At 40.7% G+C, this 20,690-nt stretch overlaps 1 protein-coding gene across 1 annotated transcript in view; it reads right to left on the bottom strand.

The window, feature by feature from the left end:
- LOC109464033 (unconventional myosin-XVIIIa-like) overlaps positions 1 to 20,690 on the bottom strand; it is a 114,969-nt gene that overhangs the window by 43,646 nt on the left and 50,633 nt on the right. The window contains exons 4-16 of the mRNA XM_019760955.1: positions 17,484 to 17,678; positions 16,906 to 17,082; positions 16,191 to 16,401; positions 15,704 to 15,846; positions 15,032 to 15,190; positions 14,395 to 14,539; positions 13,721 to 13,979; positions 12,886 to 13,078; positions 12,536 to 12,622; positions 10,977 to 11,118; positions 10,484 to 10,643; positions 9,955 to 10,135; positions 9,185 to 9,401 (exon numbers count right to left, since the gene is read on the bottom strand). Coding sequence (XP_019616514.1) covers positions 9,185 to 9,401; positions 9,955 to 10,135; positions 10,484 to 10,643; positions 10,977 to 11,118; positions 12,536 to 12,622; positions 12,886 to 13,078; positions 13,721 to 13,979; positions 14,395 to 14,539; positions 15,032 to 15,190; positions 15,704 to 15,846; positions 16,191 to 16,401; positions 16,906 to 17,082; positions 17,484 to 17,678 — 2,269 coding nt within the window. The remainder of the gene's footprint in view (positions 1 to 9,184; positions 9,402 to 9,954; positions 10,136 to 10,483; positions 10,644 to 10,976; positions 11,119 to 12,535; positions 12,623 to 12,885; positions 13,079 to 13,720; positions 13,980 to 14,394; positions 14,540 to 15,031; positions 15,191 to 15,703; positions 15,847 to 16,190; positions 16,402 to 16,905; positions 17,083 to 17,483; positions 17,679 to 20,690) is intronic.

Genomic DNA, 20,690 nt, shown 5'->3' on the forward strand with positions numbered 1-20,690 from the left:
ACGGCCTGGCAATCCTTGGAAGGTAATACAGCATCCAGGAACTGTGATAGATTTGTGTGATTTTAATCTTAGGTGAAACGTAAGTCTGTTATAAAGGACTATTAAATGTACAGGAAATAATCTGCCATTGAGAATGATTACCCGGGGAATAATTGTCCTATAACAAAATTGATCTAGTCGAAGGATTTGGTTATGCTTACCTAACGTTAACAACCTATCAAGTTGAACGTCAATATCTGATGTCCACAAGAAATATTATATTAAACTACATATGAGACCTCACCTATCGAAAATGTACACAACCAATTCTGTAAAAATAGTCTTGTGTATTAGAAATAGTAAGCAATGTCGCCTGTAGAGCAGAATTAGGTAGACTTCCTTTAGATACAGATATTTGTATATAGATATACTAGTAGTTAATTCTGGTTATGCTTGGTCCAAATGGACACAACCTCACACTCCCTTCAAACGGATGCTCTCTCTTACAGCAAAGCCTGCAAATACCCGTAGACAAACTTTATTGCAACGTGTTAAAGACATACCGGTATTAGATCATAATGGATACTCCTCTTTGTGGCATTCTGATAACTCACATTGTGACCCTGAACATGTTGGGGAAATGCTGAGAAGGAGACGTACAGATATTACGTTACACGTGTCTTCTACAGTTATAAAAGAGAAGTCAAACCCTTCAGACATACTTTTAGACTTAGACGTAGCTATAATTTTAGACAATTACCTTTCATTATGTGGATTTTAGTTATTTTATATACTGTTCTTCAATGTTCTTTTATGTTTGTAACTGGCAATTAACCTCCGGGCATGAATTTGCAATAAACTTCTCAATTATTATCGAGAGAAAGATATAGTACCTGTTCAAATGCAGCAGAGTTGAAGACTGTCGATGATACGTAGGGGAAGATGTTCTACACTAATTCAGAAAACTCACTTACTGCTTACATCATTAACATCATGGGAGCTATAGCTATATGAGCTAGATAATGTTGCATGGGAGTGGACAGGGATGTAAATCAGCATGTGTCTGCTCAGTTGTGAATCTGTACAATTTCCACAATGTCCCAAGGGTTTCCTGGAATTTCACTACGTAGGAATGTGGGCATAGATGTGTGTCAGCAAAATCCCAGACATGCCTGTAGACATTCCATTCCTGTGGAAAAAATGCCTATGCAATTCCTAGAATTCTTGCAAACTGCACACAATACTGTACTGTGAATGTGGGTATGATTGTAGGTATGTGAGGAAAGCAGACTGATTGTCGGCTGGAAAGAGAGATCACTTTGGCTTGGTTTGAGGCAGTCATCACAGGGAGGTACAGATTTGCGGCCTGAGTTCAGAGATTATAAGCCTGGTAACCAGTCTCAGCGGGTAAGCTTAGAGGTGTTTTCCGATCCCATCAGGGAAACACGGCGGTCTGTTTCACCACTACAAGGGCTAGTTTTCAGTTCTGTGTGGTTGTCCAAATGGGGACCTTCCACGTGCTTCTTACGGCCTGGCAATCCTTAGAAGGTAATACAACATCCAATGTATTTATGAATAAAAAGAGCCCTATAGGACACCTGTGTCGATCGTAAAAAGTAAAAATCTTCCTCTGTTGTTGGAACTGTGATAGATTTGTGTGATTTTAATTTTAGGTGAAACGTAAGTCTGTTATAAAGGACTATTAAATGTACAGGAAATAATCTGCCATTGAGAATGATTACCCGGGGAATAATTGTCCTATAACAAAACTGATCTAGTCGAAGGATTTGGTTATGCTTACCTAACGTTAACAACCTATCAAGTTGAACGTCAATATCTGATGTCCACAAGAAATATTATATTAAACTACATATGAGACCTCACCTATCGAAAATGTACACAACCAATTCTGTAAAAATGTTCTTGGTGTATTTAGAAATAGTAAGCAATGTCGCCTGTAGAGCAGAATTAGGTAGACTTCCTTTAGATACAGATATTTGTATATAGATATACTAGTAGTTAAATTCTGGTTATGCTTGGTCCAAATGGAAACAACCTCACACTCCCTTCAAACGGATGCTCTCTCTTACAGCAAAGCCTACAAATACCCGTAGACAAACTTTATTGCAACGTGTTAAAGACATACCGGTATTAGATCATAATGGATACTCCTCTTTGTGGCATTCTGATAACTCACATTGTGACCCTGAACATGTTGGGGAAATGCTGAGAAGGAGACTTACAGATATAACGTTACACGTGTCTTCTACAGTTATAAAAGAGAAGTCAAACCCTTCAGACATAGTTTTAGACTTAGACGTAGCTATAATTTTAGACAACTACCTTTCATTATGTGGATTTTAGTTATTTTATATACTGTTCTTCAATGTTCTTTTATGTTTGTAACTGGCAATTAACCTCCGGGCATGAATTTGCAATAAACTTCTCAATTATTATAGAGAGAAAGATATAGTACCTGTTCAAATGCAGCAGAGTTGAAGACTGTGACTCTACACTAATTCAGAAAACTCATTTACTGCTTACATCATTAACATCATGGGAGCTATAGCTATATGAGCTAGATAATGTTGCATGGGAGTGGACAGGGATGTAAATCAGCATGTGTCTGCTCAGTTGTGAATCTGTACAATTTCCACAATGTCCCAAGGGTTTCTTGGAAATTCACTACGTAGGAATGTGGGCATAGATGTGTGTCAGCAAAATCCCAGACATGCCTGTAGACATTCCATTCCTGTGGAAAAAAAATGCCTGTGCAATTCCTAGAATTCTTGCAAACTGCACACAATACTGTACCATTAGGCTCCCCCCTGAGGCGTCGCCAAAAAAACTACATGTATATGACTGTGTACTAACCATTTGCCATAACATTAATATTCTCTTTCTATATATGAACTCTAATAGCTCCTGATTCCATTTTCTTACCACTCTGTTACCCTTCAACTACTTTAATCTATACCAACTACAATTTAGGGAGAGAAGTCACGATTTGGATTGGCAGGACAGATCTGAATTCTATGGACATAAGACAAGCATCAGTATTGTTACAATGGGTAAGTAAACTTAGCAGGTTGTTGACAGAGGCCTGAGGGTCAGAGGTGAGGATCTACTGAGCTATTTAAGATAACCTTGGGATACTTCAAACAAGTCAACACAGACCACATGTGTTGGTACTAAAGAGTACTGTATTATATAAACTGAGGGACTTCTTCAGCATTCATCGTGTGTAATGTAGTAAAATAAGGACAATGTAAATTTAAATATCAATTGGAAAAAAAGCCACCTGCTAATACAAAATGGAAGTCTACCAAAAACTCTTATAATAATGTATGATTTATCTATCTATTTATGTATGGTTGAGACCTAAAAATCATCCTCTGTGTTTATCATTTGACTTGACAACATCTAATTTGGAAATAACTATATCTCAAAATCATACAAATCTGTATGCTCCTAAATCTAAAAGCACAATGTACCTTTTTTTACCTGACATCTGTATTTTTACTTCTGCTAGGTCCCTACCTGGTGCCCCATTGAAAGAAAACACAGAGAGTAAACCTTTCACCACCGTGGACAGACAAATAGCGCCACATGGGCTGAGTGTACTCTCCACACATGTGGACACACCTCGGCACTGCACATTACTTTGTAAGAAAAACACAGCAGCAAAGAAAAGAGACACTGTGGAGGCAAAGGGTAAGTTTGTCTTGATCCACAAAGTATACTCCATTAACTTCTCATATGTCCGTAAAAGAGAAGAGTCTCTACATGTCTTCAAGCAGAGGTTGGTGGGGAAAATTGTTACCTTTCTAACATACCCCCTTTTTTTCTATACATGTAGCTGCGACAATAGAACAGGGCATACTAAAAAGGTAGCAATCTTTCCCCCCAACCTCTACTTGGAGAGTACATGTACAATGTACATATCTTTGCAGATAATACTATGAAATATTATTGATAGAATAAAATCATGCTAGTTTATGAATCTACAGAAGTAAAAGATAATGGACAAAACATGTATTAATTTTTAAAAAAACTGGGTAAGGAAAAAACAATTGAGAGTTTGATTACCTAAAGTAAAGCTGGCTATGAACAAAACATAACAACTTTCAAAAAAGTTGTCCCTTATCTACATTGTATTTGAGTCGAAACATTTTGTCCAAAGACGTATTTAACATTCCTGTCATGATTTTTGGCACACGCTCATCTAATTATTCAAGGTCAGTGCTTCCAGTCACATAGAACCCTGCGTTAATGTTCCAAATGACCATTAAAACCATTAAGTCCTTCTGACAAGAGCAGAACAGGTGCCCACTTAGCCAAATGGTCTGCCCTATTGTCCTTGATAAGATATATGCCTGATACACGCATTCAACCGTTACAACGGCACCCAAGTTATTTCTGTACAGTGGCACATTCACGGTTTATTAGGCCAACAAAGTCAACATGAGGGGATAATCATTACAAAAACAACCTTGATGTAAAACGAACCAAGCCCAAGTGAATAGCCCTGCAGTAGACCACACAGATGCAAAAACATTGACTTTGTCATATGACAAAGGACTACAATGAAAAATGGCAAAAATCTCATTCATATGAGGTTCTTATCATTCAAAGTTATCTTAAAAGTATTTAAGGTAGAAGTAAGAACTCTTAAGTGCAGCAGGTCAAGGGTATGTAATAATGACAAAGTAGCCTTAGGGCCAATCATGAGGATATCATTACCAAGTAAACTTGAATTTGTAGACTCTTAAAACCACATTGTAAAAAGGAAACATCTTCCCTTACCTGGTAGGTACACTTCGTACTGTCTGAAGACATTTGGAACATTGTTGTTGACTTCACAATGCAGACAGACCATCCTCAGTTCACTCATCTTTTGTCTACCCTGGCACTGCGGTCTCTTTACTCTGTCAACCAATAACCCCCGCCCTCACCCCTCATTTCAGCAGCACAATAAATCACTGTCTCCCACCCAACACTGGTAATGTGTCCAAATGAACCATCATGGCCAAAAGATAGACCCCCGAGAGAGCATGTCTAGAAATAGTCAAGAGAGTTGCTGGTGATGTCAGTGGGTGAAGGTAAATATTTGATCCTAGCGGCTCCTGTCACACTCGGAAGCTCCTCCCCCCACCGGCTACAGAACAATGGTCCCAGACACCCAATCCACACACACACGCGTGGTTACCTGGTTTATACAGCCGGTACTGCCCCTGTACGTTCCTCACGAACTTGTTGTTGCAGGAAGTTCCGCCACCTGGGCACGTGTTTTCCACCTCTCCGCACATCATCGCGACGTCTCCCATCCCGGTTTAACGTGACGAACCCACCATTTACAGACTATCCTTCCTGGTGCTGAAATCCACGGCTAATACCCTAACTAACCACCTCTAATATGGGCAATTCTCCACACAGCCAGACAGTGTAGCAACACATAATGGGCCGCTTACGTAGGGGTAAACTTTACACACATAACTTCCCCTGGAGCTGCCGCTATCCAAGCTTTACCGGACGAAGTTCACCAGAGTAAATGTTTAGGCAGAGACTCTCTGTGAGGAACTGGCAGCAGTGAAGCACACACACGCACAATGTATCTGAGCAATGCTGAGGGGCCAACTGAAAGCAGCTTGCTGTTATCTCGGAACAGGTGGCAGATATTAACTGATTTTTTGGTTAACTGGTGCTGATGACCTACAATCAGAATCCCCACCATATAAAAGAATCCAGTATCTGGGATACACAGATAAGGGGAGGCATAATATACATGTATATCAGACTTTAGTTACTGTGCTATGTAGATAAGAGAAGAACTAAATGAGTTGCAAAGTAGGATTTGATCAATTGTAGCAGTATGATTTGCCTAGTCTGTTTTGTCTTAGTGTTTATCTTTCAAATAAAACAAATATCTACCATATCACAAGTTGCCCTGCATTGTTTTTATGGTCCAATATCAGCATAACAATCTAGCAACCAAAAAGGTGAGTGTCACACTACCAGTAATTACTTTGTACCTTTAAGAAAATTTATTACTTCTTCCTGAGTCCAAAGGTGAAGTACCTTTATGACATCACATTTTAATACTTCTACACAGATAGGGATGCCAGAAATAGTACAGGGCAAACTACTTACAGTACTTAATCTAGATACAAGATGTGAAAAAATGAGAAAATGAAGGTATCACTTGATGGCAAACAGTGATTACGATTGATTTGGCCCTCCCAGAGGTCCCTAACTCCCCTGAGGTGGGAATACCCCATCCTAGGCTAATAATTTGCCACCTGATCAAGTTCACCCTGCCACTAATACACCTCCTGCCACTGTTTAGGAAAGTGTTCCCAGGAGAAGAAATAATCGTCATGGGTTTGACTTTAGAAAAAAGATAATGCCATGTGGTTTTAACAAAAGTGTACTCAAAATCCTTGGGAAAAAAACAACAGATAGCACACAATAGTCGAGACACAATCATACTAAAGTGAATAACTGTACTAGTATGTTGTGCATTATTATTATAGTACTTGCCTGGCAAAAGCCTGATTTATAAATTTAGTGCTATATTCCTACAGAATTCTGAGAAATGAGGAAATCACAGCTGACAACTATCTTTCAAGTTATTTGCTTGCCAACCAAAAAGGTAAATGTTATTCTGTTCTGAGTGTGCACAACGATTATGGGAAAATGAGCAATTATGGAGCAGGTTTGTGGGACAGGCTAGCTGTGAGTCCATCTGTGCCCTGCTGACTGACTGTGAAATCTGTATTGTTATTGAAATTTGCACGCTTCTGAGCATTTTATTGATGAATAATCACTTTCTGGCTGTAGTAAGTGACCAATTATAGAAAAAATAAACTAAGTTATAGCTTTGTGACTGTCAATTACTGTAAACATCTGTGGTCAGTTCATCCTTTAAAAAAGTTTTTTTTTTCTAAGCACATATACATGTATCGTTAATGTGACATATAATATATGTACAACCACTTGTTTCTTTTGATACTTTCAACATTGTTTCAAACTATTGTCTTTGCTTAATACTTACAATTGCTCTCTGGGAAAAATTTGCAGAAATATCTCATTATATGTACCTTATTGCTTTACTGCATTTCCTCTGCCCTCAATTCATAGCCTTGCCAAATATTATTTTCGTCTCCCTGGATTATCTAATTCTTCCCAAAAATCTTGGTCCGGCCTCAAAAATAACTGACCACAGCTCCCTGGGGAAGATAAATGGAAAGGAAAGACCCTCCAAAGTTGACCTCTGCCACCCATGGAGCTCTTACCATAACCCAGTGTCTGCTTGATTTAGCATGAAATTGTCCAGGATGGGGAGAGGGTCAGATGAACTATACTCTGTTCCTGTCAACAGGCCAATGGCTTGTTGCCAAGGCGACCATATGAGCATCCAATCAAAGAACAGCTCTCAGGGACTTGGGCTTTTGAAGATGTTGTTTGTACTTGTGGCGGCAACTTGTACCATCTCCTTCCATTAGTGTAAAAAGGAGGATGCCAGGTTTGGTATCCTCTGAATGTTTGTACAATGGATGTCCGACTGCACATGCAAGAATTCAAAGATTCCGCTGGCAGGCCCACAAGGAAAACCTAAACAAGGCCGTACTTTCTGAACAAATTACCGGGAAATTCCTTTTTAGTCTGAATCAATAAGAGGCAACAGATACCAGCCTGTCAGACACTACTGTAAGGGACGTGGGGTCAAGTTATTTTAATTTTTCCATTAAAAGTAAGGCAGAGGTGGGATAACATCATGCTTCTAGCAGCCAGTTCACTGGTCAGACCCCAACAAATGATTATCTTTTAACAGTTAGACTAGCGTGTATGGCCACAAGCTAACAAGCAGGAGACTCAATCGACCTTACAGTGAGTGATTTGGTAACACAGGTTAAGGATGACTGTAACTTTTTGAAATGTTGGTTTTCAAAAAAATATGATTAAGAAACAAGATAAAGCCTTTCCAAACTGCAAGAAGTTAAAGAACAGATACAGAATGGACGGTCCATGGCTAATCCTTGTCTGGACAATGTTTCCCCCAGACATTCCAAGGAGCATAGTTCACCATCAAGTTTAAAACTGGAATCCTCTCCTTTCATCACTTCCACATGATGATCACAGCAAGATTGACCACCCCTTGTCCTAATGACATGGTACGACCCATGACTAGGTATACCTTTACCACTAAGCATGACTTTCACCCAGTTGGTTTGACACAAAAGTATGTGTGGGTGAGCTCAACCCACACAGTGTGTTTAGAAACTGAAGAAACTTACTCCTAGAGTTCTATCATTACAGGCTATATCCTGTTCCATTGGGACATGGTGTTGGCCTTATGAAAATAAGACTGACATCCATCCCAATGCCAGATGAGTTGGAAAGGTGGGTGTCCCTCTTACATGATCTGGGGAGGCTCTGACTTTAGACATAACATAAGCTAGCTACAGACTTTACATTTGATTCTGATACTATCCAGGTTAGTAAACTCTGTCTTCTCTTTCTGAGCCCACAGGATATGGCCTGGTTGATCTTATAGTCACAGAATACCCAAAGTTTCCTCAAATACATCTGCCCATGAATCTGTAGGTGATGATAGAATGTGTGTGTCCAAGGATGTTGATCCATATTAATTGGGTTGTACTGTACTCTTATACTCTTTTAATATGCTTTTAAGAAATCAAAAAGTCTGCCATAAGCTGTCTTCTTACCTTCTCCACACCTTCCAAACATCCTAAGTTTATGAACTTCCTGCCACAGAAGCTACATAGCTACACATCGTGATGTTCTAAACATACCAGCCTTTTTCCAGTCAATTACTACCATCTCACCTTTGTAAGAAAATTCTTTATTCATCAACCGGTGGGCTTTTACGGTTTCGTTGACCGTCTGTCACTTTCTTCAGGGCAACAATATGACCGATTCCCATTTGTACTGCAGTTAGGTGTTGCTATATATCATGGTATGTATTATGTGAAAGCACTCTATGTCTGAGAGCACAATTATATATTGTGGCAGCGACACCTATAGCTACAGTACGAATCAGAACCAGTCATTGTTACCTTGATGAAGGTTGACAAATGATCACCAAGGCGATAGATGTAAACACCCACTGGTTGTTGAATTTAGAACCTTCTTATATAGTCTCTTGCCAACCCTATGAAGTTATTCGTGGAAACCATCTCACCTTGTCTGTACGTGCGCACAGCCTCCAGACTCTCCATGCCGCGGATCTGTGAGCGCACCAGCGGCACGTTCAGCATGTCCACGGTGTCGGGCGCCGCGGTCTGAGACGATTTGGTCAGCATCCCGTTCTTCGGATCACACAGCCCGGCGTTGACTTGTGGCATCAGACAGCAGACAAAATGTGTCCGTGTTCTCTTGATAGTGTCCATGATACCATCCTTTGGAAAAAAAAAGACACTTGAAATCATCTTCTAACACAGTTGAAACAACAGAGAAAGTTGTATAATGAGAATTAAACTGTTCTTAAACTCAAGAAAATTGACTCACCAAAAATTTGAGTTGGAGGACAGTTTAATTCTAATCTTGTATTTTACCAACTTAGATGAACTTTCATGCTAGAGAAAGATGTACATTTGAATGGCATATTGTGAATAGACCAAGTAAGCATTATTATAATGTGCCTTTTATAGATGTGTTTCATTTGTGATGCGATAGCTTATCACATACTGTTTTCTAGATATATTTATGCACATGAAGACATACCTACATTGTACATCATCATCAATATTGATGACAGCAAAAAGGGCCAAAACATTCTACATGATGTTGATATGATAAAACATACAGTCACAATGATATTACATGTTGTATCTCATGTTGGTAAACGAAATAAACTATATCAAAGTTTCAGTGCTATGTCGATATGCATTTCAAAAGACACTACTAGTTGGTTAACACAGGCACAGACATGTACATGTACATTGTACGTACCACTTGGTACTTGACCTGCATGCAGAGCGAGCGTTTCTTGACAGCGGCCGCTCCGCCCGTGAAGGACTTCCTGATGCTGGAGATCCTCCGCAGGGACGAGGCGCTCTCCAGACCAACCACCGACCCCGAGTAGATGTTGGAGGTCGGCAGGCGGCCGGCAAACAAACCACAGATATTCTCCCTAGAAGAGTGTTCATGGGTTAATAATACATGTATACATGTATTGGGATCCTGCAGTTTGGAGTTTTGCCACTAGAGGTCTCTGCTACCTGATACATGACTGTAAGTCTGGGAAAATGATGTCCAGGCTGACACTGTCAGATAGTCATCTGTGTAGCGACCATTGAATACTAAAAATTAACCCTTGCCCCTTTCTTTGATACTGGTTTCAAAAAGAACATTGAATTTTATAAAAGAGAATGTCCTGTTGAAAACCACCAAATCTTCAGCCATCCTTTTCTTTTGACCAAGGACATTATAATGAGATATATAATGTCTTTGTTCTGACCAACTATAAAACAGTGCTTACTTCTGTGAGTCCTGTAACACGCCGGATGCATTCTTGGTTGCTGGGCTCTCCCGGGCATGTTTGAGCCAGTTGGTGACGTCGTACTGTACGGGGTTACTCCCCTGCGCATGTCTCAGGATGAAGGAAGACTTCTTGGTTCCCCTGTGCACCAGCCCTTCTCCTGTAACAGAGACAAACCTACATCAGCCCTACATGTATCTTCACCTGTGTGTATATGGTGTGCAGTGTGCACCCCTAGTGACTCTGAGAAGAACTGCAAAATAGGTGAGTCTGTGAATGCTAGAAACCATCATGTTGTTAGTGCCATTTCCCGAAAAACTTTCATGAACATGAAACTAAAATTACAACGACACTGCTAGAAAATAGCTACAAACTTATTGTCTCTGGTTATGAGATATGATAGAAAAGACTGTAGATACCTGAAAAGCCACACATACATATGTAGTTTGCAATGTAAAATCTAAGAAACTATTGAAAACCAAAGACAACTTACTTCTACTTGTTCCATCACCATAACAGCTGTAAACTCTCTGCAGGAATGATTCTTCAGTGGCCCCTGGCATGAGTGACTCCTCCTCAAGTATCCATAGCAACCCCTTGTGGTCTAATGCCTGGGTGTCCAGGTTGGTCCGACTCTGGAAAAAGAAGAATCACAACATGACAATCCAGACAACTTGTGTGTCATACGAGTAGTTATAAAGGAAAGGTGCAGAGAAGTTGGAAATACATCCTAGGAAGGCTTCAATTACATGTATGTAGTGGTACTGTATTAAAACTGAACCTTGCAGGACAGTACATTGTACTCTCCAATCATTTTTGGCTGGCTGGTACAGAATGACATTAAGAGTGGACATGCAGATACTCTCTCATTGGTCAAATCACTAATTGCCATTCTCTCATTGGTTCAACTGCTATATTGCCTTTCTCTCATTGGCTGAACTGATAATTGTGATAGACAGTCCAGACTGGTCCTTAAACCCTAACCATACACAGACAGAGCATGAGATGTACATGGAAGGGTACAGATGGAATGGAGGAGAGATCAGAACTCACCAACTCATCTTGGTCCCAATCCTGTCATGGGAGTCACAGTGACAGGACAGGGAAATACACAAACACAGCACACAAACATGATGGCCATGTCAATGGGAACTCAGACTCAGAATATAATCTAAACACTTTTAGGTTATTAGTTTATAGTTAGGACTATGAGAGCAAAAAAAAATGTCCGCAAAATTGTGTTATTCAGCAGTTATCTTGTTACAGTATGCAATTGAAAATACTGCTTGCAGTAAAACCTGACAATGTTGTGAGTATTGTTACAAATTTCTTCCTGAGTAAGCTCTGTTTCTTAAAATGGGTCATCCAAAAAACATCCAATGTATGTTCTAGTGCACATTCTTGCAATGTTTTATGATCATCCTTTTCCAGGCCTGGTTCTCTGTGGTGTGTACTTTTGTGCAAATAAATACCTTGGGATCTACTATAGAAAAGAAGACACTGTGAGTATGAGTATGAAAGAAAGGGAACATGAGTAGCAAAGGTGATTACTAATAGGTTATTTTCATGCAATCCTTGAAGTAACTAGTCGTGATATGAGTTACAAAATGCCCAGATGAATAGCAGAAACTCACCCTCTTTTCCTACATGCAGGGGTTAATATGGAGAAACAAAACAAAAATGGAAGGCAGGTTAGTGTAAAAAAAAATACATGCAGCAAACTTAAAAGCGAGTTACATCACTGTTAGATGTGATACAGATGAAATGTTAACCTTTAACCATATGAGCTCATGCAGGACAATACAGCCATGCAAAGTTTACATTACCAGCCAAAAAAGTGGTTGGATGAAAAAGATGAACAAGATGACAATGACACTTAAAATAACTGTCTATATAACCCTAGTACTCTAGCTTCTTTGGTATGCAAGTTGTTTATGTTAAAGTCTAAATGGTGTACTGAGTTATGGAGCTACATTTGAAAAACAGTGATGGTGAAACAGGTGTACTGGTGCCATTTTGACTGGTGCATTATGGGATTGTTGTGTGACTCACCAAACCCTGCTGTCCTGGCTTGTCAATCACAGCTACCATGGGGGCGGGGGTGGACGTCACCGTCTCAAAACTACAGTCTATGTTCTCCTGAAAAGACAATTGGAAGTTTGATATCAATAAAAGCTTCAAGTAGTATCATTTACATGTAAACCTTGGAAAGCCCTTACCAATTCAATAATACAGCCTATGAGTGAGTAACAACCAAAAAACAAAGTGACACCAAAGATATAATTCTCATAGAGGCTCACAATGACAAACATGTTTAATCCTACAGTGTATACATGTTGTGAATTCAATATGTAATGCAGTATACTGTATATGTGCCTTTCAAATCATTTTAAAGTACGGACCTGGGCATATCTGTCTTGCAGCGATGTGAATGTTGTATCGTGGAAGGAGAGCTGTAGGCGCTCATTTGCATAGTTGTAGCAGAGGTCCTCGAAGCTGGCGCCGCGTTCCCGCCCCACTGTCTGGGGGTTCTGGAACCCGGGCACGTCCAGCAACACCATGGAAGACACCGAGCGATAGGTGGACGCAAGACATCTGGGGGAAAATGAGTTCAAGGTCAGATTATTCTAAGCAAGGACATTTCACAGCATGATATACAGTAAAACTTACTGGTATACCTTGGTACTCTTATGATCAAAAAGTCATCGCAATCAAATAATCCTAATGATAACTGACACCTAATATTTTTATTAATTATGTTAAAAACAAGATGAGTGGCTAACAAGAAAGGTATCAGTGCAGACAGTTTCATGCAATGAAGCAACTACATCATGAAATTTGATCTTTGTAGTTTTGATACATTTGACACTTGGTAATACCCAAGGGATGATGACATCATTGAACTTGATACATGTAGGTATGATGTGATGACACCTGATACCACAAGTGATGACATCACCACAATCATTGGGTAAAGATCATCCAATTCTTGTAGGATGAAAATAAAATTCTGTCTGTTAGTCTTACGTGTAGTCCATTTTGAGATCCCAGCTTACCTACAATACAACTGATGTAAAACGATTACAAAATAAATCGAGCAACTGGATAAATTTTCTAAAGAGTCAGATGTTACTGATATCATCCACAATCTTTCATATAGTGACTGAAATTCTCAGTCCTGTTCTCAGTCACTAAAGCATCATCATCATCATCATCATCTTTGATGTATATCCTCACCTATTCATCAAGGAGACCACCACATTAAACAGTTCAGAGTACAGCCCCACAGCCATGCCCTCCAGGAGTTCCACAGGGTTGGGGGGTTCTGTAGGACTGCTGGCCGGCCGCTCCCCGCCGCGGAAGGATGGTGCCCGGGCCACGGCTGAGCCAACCTTGAACACACACTGTGCCAGTTCCTCCACCTCGTACCCCAGGAGAGAGGCGGCCTTCTGAGCAGCACTGGGCTTGGCAAACTGTGCTCCTACACTCATGGACCCTGGATGGGATTTGAGAAGTTCATCAACTTTAAATCTAATACAAAGTACAAGAAGATTGCACAACTTCTATACAGTCAAACCTGTACAACCTACTACAAGTGACCACCTCTACATAAGGACTACCAGGCCAATGTGATCACTTTTTAGCAGTCCCTTACAGCCTTAGATAATTTTCCCATTGACACAAGCATTTAGAAACCTGTCTATACCGTAGTACCCGCCTGTCCATACAGACCAGATTTTATCAGTCTCCTGAGTGATCATCTTGTGCATTTTTCACTGTATTCAGGTTAACACATCTTACCTAGTGTAAGACCCCAGTGGTAACATGTTATTTTTCATGAGAAAGGAGCAATACTGAAACAACACCTTCATTGTTAGGGAGAAAATGAGTTGTATATCATCTGAGCTGACCTTTGACTGCCCCTGCAGCCCCGAGGTGGTAGACTGCGGCCAGGACTGACCAGATGGCCTTCTGCTCGTCCTCTGTGAAGCCCAGCACCTCCATGGCGCCCTGGAGCCTGGCCCAGGCTAGGCTGGCTCTCTGTCGGTCATCAGTCTGTACAAAGGTGTGAAGTACAATGAAAATCAAAACACTGTGCAGCATTGAATATATCGCCTTAACAATCATGATTAGACGAATACATATAAACCATGGCAGGGCTCAAAATACCAGCTATGCAGCTGGTACATATTAGAGGTGGTAAAATTGGAGCTGTGCAGGTATTTCTGATGTCTACCTGCATCTAACCTGCACTGGTCCATGTACTGGGTCTATATAGTGGTAGTGGCAGTGTATGTTAATTTGTATTTGAGTATTGACCCGTATCACCTATAGTTTGAATGAAGTGTAAAAGAAAATGATTTCTGGACAGGTTTTAGTGTGATCCATAGTTTCTAAATTCTAAGCAGTAAAAGAAAAATTTGTCTGGTTCAGGTAACTTTCAATGCACAAAATGCAGGTATGCAGAAAGAGTATTCTGAGCACTGCATGGCCTTTTTAGATTTGCTCTCACTGCACAAGGCTGTAATTTTCCTTGGACAAACTCACCCTCTCCAGTGGAGTGATGAACATGTTGGGTTCCAGGTTGGACAGGTAAAGTTCGTTCTTCAGGATGGAGTCTGCCCCGGCCAGCAGCTGGTAGAACACGTTAAAGCTCAGCTCCCCCTCCGGTCTGCGCACCACACGGCTCTTATCTAACAACAGGGTCTGCAGAGAAACACACAAACAGTACAGGAGTTATAACATGCAACGAGGAAAGACCATAAAATTATGCATAAATAGTTCCTGTTTTAAGTAGTCAAATGACTCAAAATACTACCTGAATATGCAAGTTTACAGGCATTTCTGATGCACCTAGCCTGCACTGTATCATGAAAAAAAACAGCCCTAAACACCAGAGGGACATATGACGATCGGAAGTTAGCAAAATCGCATAACTACAAACATTTTTTTTCAAAATACATGTATTCCATTTTTTTATGACCTGAAAGGCAAAGAAACTATAGTACAGGCAAAACTTCTTGTGCAGGTAATTTTACATTTTGCCTCCACCAGTGCAGGTATACAGACATAGTATTTCAAGCACACCTTATCTTGTTCTAATATGTAACCTTTATGTAGCCTTATTTTTTTTTTACAGAAATGCTTTTTCACATGTCCTATCAAACTTTTGGAGTTAGGGGGACAAACTGGTGAAAGTTTCTTTGAGAGACTGTGTACCTGAATGGCTGCTGACACCACCTGTCCGGAGTGGTCGAAGTCCAGTGTAGTGATGTGAGCGTACCGTGTGGCGTTGTTGTTGATGGCTGTCTTACTGTTCCCAAAGGCCTCCAGAATGGTGCACACCGCATTCAGCTTCTCAACTGTAATCAATTCAAAGTTGTTTGGTTAAACAACCTCTGCATGTAAAACAATCCAACACACTCATTCAGAATGGGTAACCCGTTGTGCTTGGCTCATAAGAAATGCAAGCCATAGAAAAGCCATATTGCAAGAAAGTGTCATGCTTTGTCCTTAAAAAACAAATTGTTGAGAAATAAGTAAGAATTTAGCTTTAGAATTTAGCATGCCAATGATATATACATGTATGAAAGCCTTGCGAGTTAGAGATCTTTTTAACTTGAAAGATCAGACTTTTCACTGTCTAAGGAGCATTTGAGAGATAAATGGCTCGCAGGATTTTTTTTTTCAAATTTGCTTCATCCACCTGAAACTTTGTTGTTGACTGTCCCTGCCACCGTGGCGAGGTACTGCAGGACGTGGCGTGAGTTCATGGTTTTCCCGCTGCCGCTGGCGCCCAGGAAGATGAGGGACTGGTCCAGCCGGGAGGACAGCATGTTACGGTAGGCTGTCTGGGCAGCAGCATAGATGTGGGGCGGCATGTCCTCCTGTTTACAGCCTTTAAACATCTGGATCACCTGTCAGGGGTACAACATTACATTTGGTGACTCAATCTTGTCAGACATGACTGTGTCCTAGGGGGTTGCATTCACCAAGCTGAAATATCATCTAAATGTACAGATGAAAGCCATCTCTATTTCAAAGAAATCTGATTTCTTTAATCTGTGTCAGCTTTCATAATATCAGTTCAGCTTACAAAACATAGAAATTTTAGACTTGTTTTCGAACTTGCCTTTGGGGATTTTTTACAAATAATAATATTACAGAATAGGTTTTTAATGGGTCAACAATAAAAGGCAGGCAATATGCTTCATCTGCAAAAATGGTTTGACACTTGATACTGAATAGTTAAGCTAAAATTGTACAAAATCAAAGTTCTGTACAATCATGTAAAATTTTAATGATGGCCAAAAAACACACTACTTTCTTTCATTTCTCCTATTGACTTGGCTTGAACTCCATAACTGATCAGTAGAAAGGACACCCCGACCCCATAAGCCTAACATGTAATCCTGTTGTACCTTGTCAGAGTACACAGACAGAGGGTGCATGGGGTTGATGACCAGCAGGGTGGGCCCAGCGTAGGTGTGGATCAGGTTACTGCCATACCGCTGACGTAAGGTGTGCAGAACACCTGACTCATTCAGGTACCGCAGGGACGCAATGTCCTCCGCTCTGTCATGCTGTGTCGGATTCGCCTGCAGACAAAGACATCATTTTTGTTATGAAGATTTAAAACTGTAAGACTTTAGGTAGTATCTGCCTGAAAGAAACACGCCCTCCCCCTATTGAAAACAACGTTTTGCAGCCAGTCCCCAAAACCTTTTAAATGTAGAGTGCTTCTGAAATACTACATTGTTCACAAAAACAGCTATGGTAAAAATAAAAATATGTGCATCATCACGGGCATGCCTGCTGACAACATATCAAATTGCATGCCGATAAAACAAAGGGAACCGTGAGATTTACCTGCAAACACGAAAAACAACTGACCACACTACTCCTGCAGGAGGGATATCTCATTCACGGAGTAATCATAAAAAACAGCATGTGGACAATTTTGCCAATTGACTGTTAAACATTTCAATATTGAACTTACTTTTTCGACATCATCCTCGTCCACTTCCAACACCTCTCCTCCATGGTCCAACTTGACCTTGACCCGACCTTCAGGAAGGTCGCCCTGACTGGGGAGGAGCCCGGCTCCAGCGAACCCCCCCTTGTGGACCAGCCAGACCTTCTCTGCATGGGACAGCCAGGACTGCTCCTCCGCTAGCTGGTCTTCAGACTTAGCCTGAACAGCAAATACAGAACAATCGTGTTATTTCAATGGTTATAATTTTATGCCAACATAATAATCAAGACCATCATGTGCAATGAAAGAAAGGGCAACTGTATGGCCATTTTGATCATCAGCAATGTGATCATTAGTAAACGAAGTAAGCCAACGTATTACAGGATGGCAAAACAATAGAGGCAGAGGGATTCCTGTAACAGTTTCTTACATACAAGCACACCTAAAAGAAAAGAGCCGAATAAATGTTGGCATAACATCCTAACATGTTGGCTTTCTGCAACTTTTAGGAGACTTGCTTGTTATTTATCTAAGCAGAGTGTATCTTCATTGGTTCCGTATGTAGAACAGAATAGACATAGTCAGTAAGATGGGAACATTATCTGGTAGAAGCTGTGTTTCCCTGTTGTGACCTACTTCAGTAATGCGATTTAACCCAGCAGAATACAGCAGTATACACTGTACCTAATACTCAAAGGTTACCCCACTTAGAGATAAAATCAAATTAGTCAGAAGATTCTAACATTACACTGGGTAACATGAGAAGGTTCAAAGTAAAAGTAGCAATATCCCAGGGGATTTGGGGTTTGTGGTAAGGATTTGGTAGTGGAGCATGATCGTAGATACCTAAAAAATGACGTCAACACTTTTACATTCCAAATAGCCCCAAATAGCACACGATAATCCTGCATATCCTCAGCGAAACAGGAGGTCAAGCTTTACAAAAGAACTCTGTCCACACTAGAGCAGATATGTGGATAATGCTGACCTCTTAATCCTTTTCAATGTTTTGTTGGATATAACACTGCATTTACATTTTATTTTCATTTGTTGGATGATTAGATTGATTGCTGGTTGCTTTGACTCAGGACAACTAAAAAAAAACTGTACAGACATTTTCCAAATGTTATGATAGTGGCAAGGCCTGGGAATGAGGAAACAAGTCACTAAACACATTTATATTTGGAAAACACCTGTCCAGTAACCTAGATACAGATCAAGGAATGATTGAAATAAATTACATGTACTAGTACATGTAACCTGATTTGAAAGAAAAACTAAACAGCAACAAAGGTTTGTAGTCTTCGACAGCAATTAATCGTGAAAAGTTCCATCATTCTGCTTCAATTAGATATTGATGGTGCATAACATTCAAGTTGTGAAAGGATTAAATCACAATTATTTATGATACCTTACCAATGCAGCATTGCAGTAAATTTAGCCAAGTGTGATATGTTAATAGCACGGCAAGATACTAGTAGTTGAAGATAAACAGATATCTTATCTGCATTAATGTAGCTGTAACACATTCTGAAGTCATATCATCTTATATGAGTCAAGCAATCAATAAGCTTAATAAGGGGAAAAGCTTAAAACCCTCTTCCATACTCCATAGCTCAGAGAAGGTTAAAGGAGGACATGTGCATGACATAATGTTAGAGGATGAAGAAGAGGAGAGATGGAGATAGGAAAGACCTGTTCTGTGATTGGCTGTTTCCATGGCGCTGGTTTCTTGCTGGTGAACACCTCATCTAAACACCAGTAGATTCTGGGCTGATAATGGAGGGATGGACAGAAGGTAGAGAAAAGAGATAGGAAGAAAAGAACAAGAGAAGAGAAGATGAAGACAGTAAAAACAATAGCAAAGGAAGAATGCAGACAATGGTTAGCCTCTACCAGGCTCCGCGGATCGCTGGAAAAATAGTAGAAATGGGCCGAAATAAAGGGAATAGTATACCAGAGAAGATCCAGCCGGCCATAGAAGCTCCAATTTGCGACCCACGGAGCCTGTGCGGAGTCGCAAGCTTCAAACGATATAAAATTAATCCCCCTATTATTCGTACAAAGAAACTTGATCAGCGCTGAAGATCATTCAAGTCATAAACCCGCCAGCGCCCAGCGGGAACTCAGCCGGGTGTGTGTGCACTGTGGCTGGGTCTGGGACAAAGGTCAAATAGAGACTGACAGCAAAACGCGACGAAAATTATATTTTTTTCACATTATGTTCCTATTATCTGTGTTTTTTTTCTGTACATAAGACCGAGGCTTTTTCTTGCTGTTGATGAAATGTACTGAAGTTGGGTTATTTTTGCGATACAAATGCCATATGGTTCCACGTTACGCTATAGTTTCGTTACGATGCGGTTACTTCGGCGCGAAACTGAACAGAAACAAAGAAGAATCGACATTTTCTCTTTTTCTGCGGCTGATTTTGTGTCAAACATTGACTATTCGATGCAAGGGCGACTCATTTTAGGCAATGGCGGACCAGAGGGCCACGCCTAGTAGCAAACGGTAAGCATCTCCTTCGGGGGAGTTGATGCACGACGGTATGGCCTGAAAGCAGCAGAATGTTTTGCCGGCCCTCGTCGGCAGTCCAACGAAGACGTCGTGCCCATCCAAAATCCCCAACACGGCGTCCTCCTGACCCTGCCGCAAAGTTTCATAACCAAAAACGTCCTTCGCCACACGGCGAACTCGTTCCCGGACTGCCATCGGCAGCAGACAGAAATCCGCACAGATAACTTTGACTTAGGACAGATGACTGTTTATATAACTGTTTATCTTACAAGTAAAACAAAAAGCTGCCACAAAAAGTACGGCTGTGGACAAAGAATAACACAGAAAACTACGATAGAGGATTGTTATAACCTCCAAAATACGGAAAGGGCCACAGAACGTCAGGAAAGTTCGCCAGTACAAGTCAGAGGGCAAAAAATGCGTCAGGAAAAAGACGAGACAAGACCGTTATAACTTCAAAACTTCGTGACCACTGACACTTCCTGTCACATGGCCGCTCGTGTCAGGTCCGTCACGGACGAGTCGGAGAGCAATAAAAGGGGTACTTAACCACTTTGCACCTATTAGATAGCGATTAGTGAACTTCAAAGAAGCTTGCGACTCCGCACAGGCTCCGTGGGTCGCAAATTGGAGCTTCTATGGCCGGCTGGATCTTCTCTGGTATACTATTCCCTTTATTTCGGCCCATTTCTACTATTTTTCCAGCGATCC

Source organism: Branchiostoma belcheri, unplaced genomic scaffold (genome assembly GCF_001625305.1).
Source record: "Branchiostoma belcheri isolate BF01 breed outbred unplaced genomic scaffold, Haploidv18h27 scaffold1, whole genome shotgun sequence".
Classification (NCBI taxonomy): domain Eukaryota; kingdom Metazoa; phylum Chordata; class Leptocardii; order Amphioxiformes; family Branchiostomatidae; genus Branchiostoma; species Branchiostoma belcheri.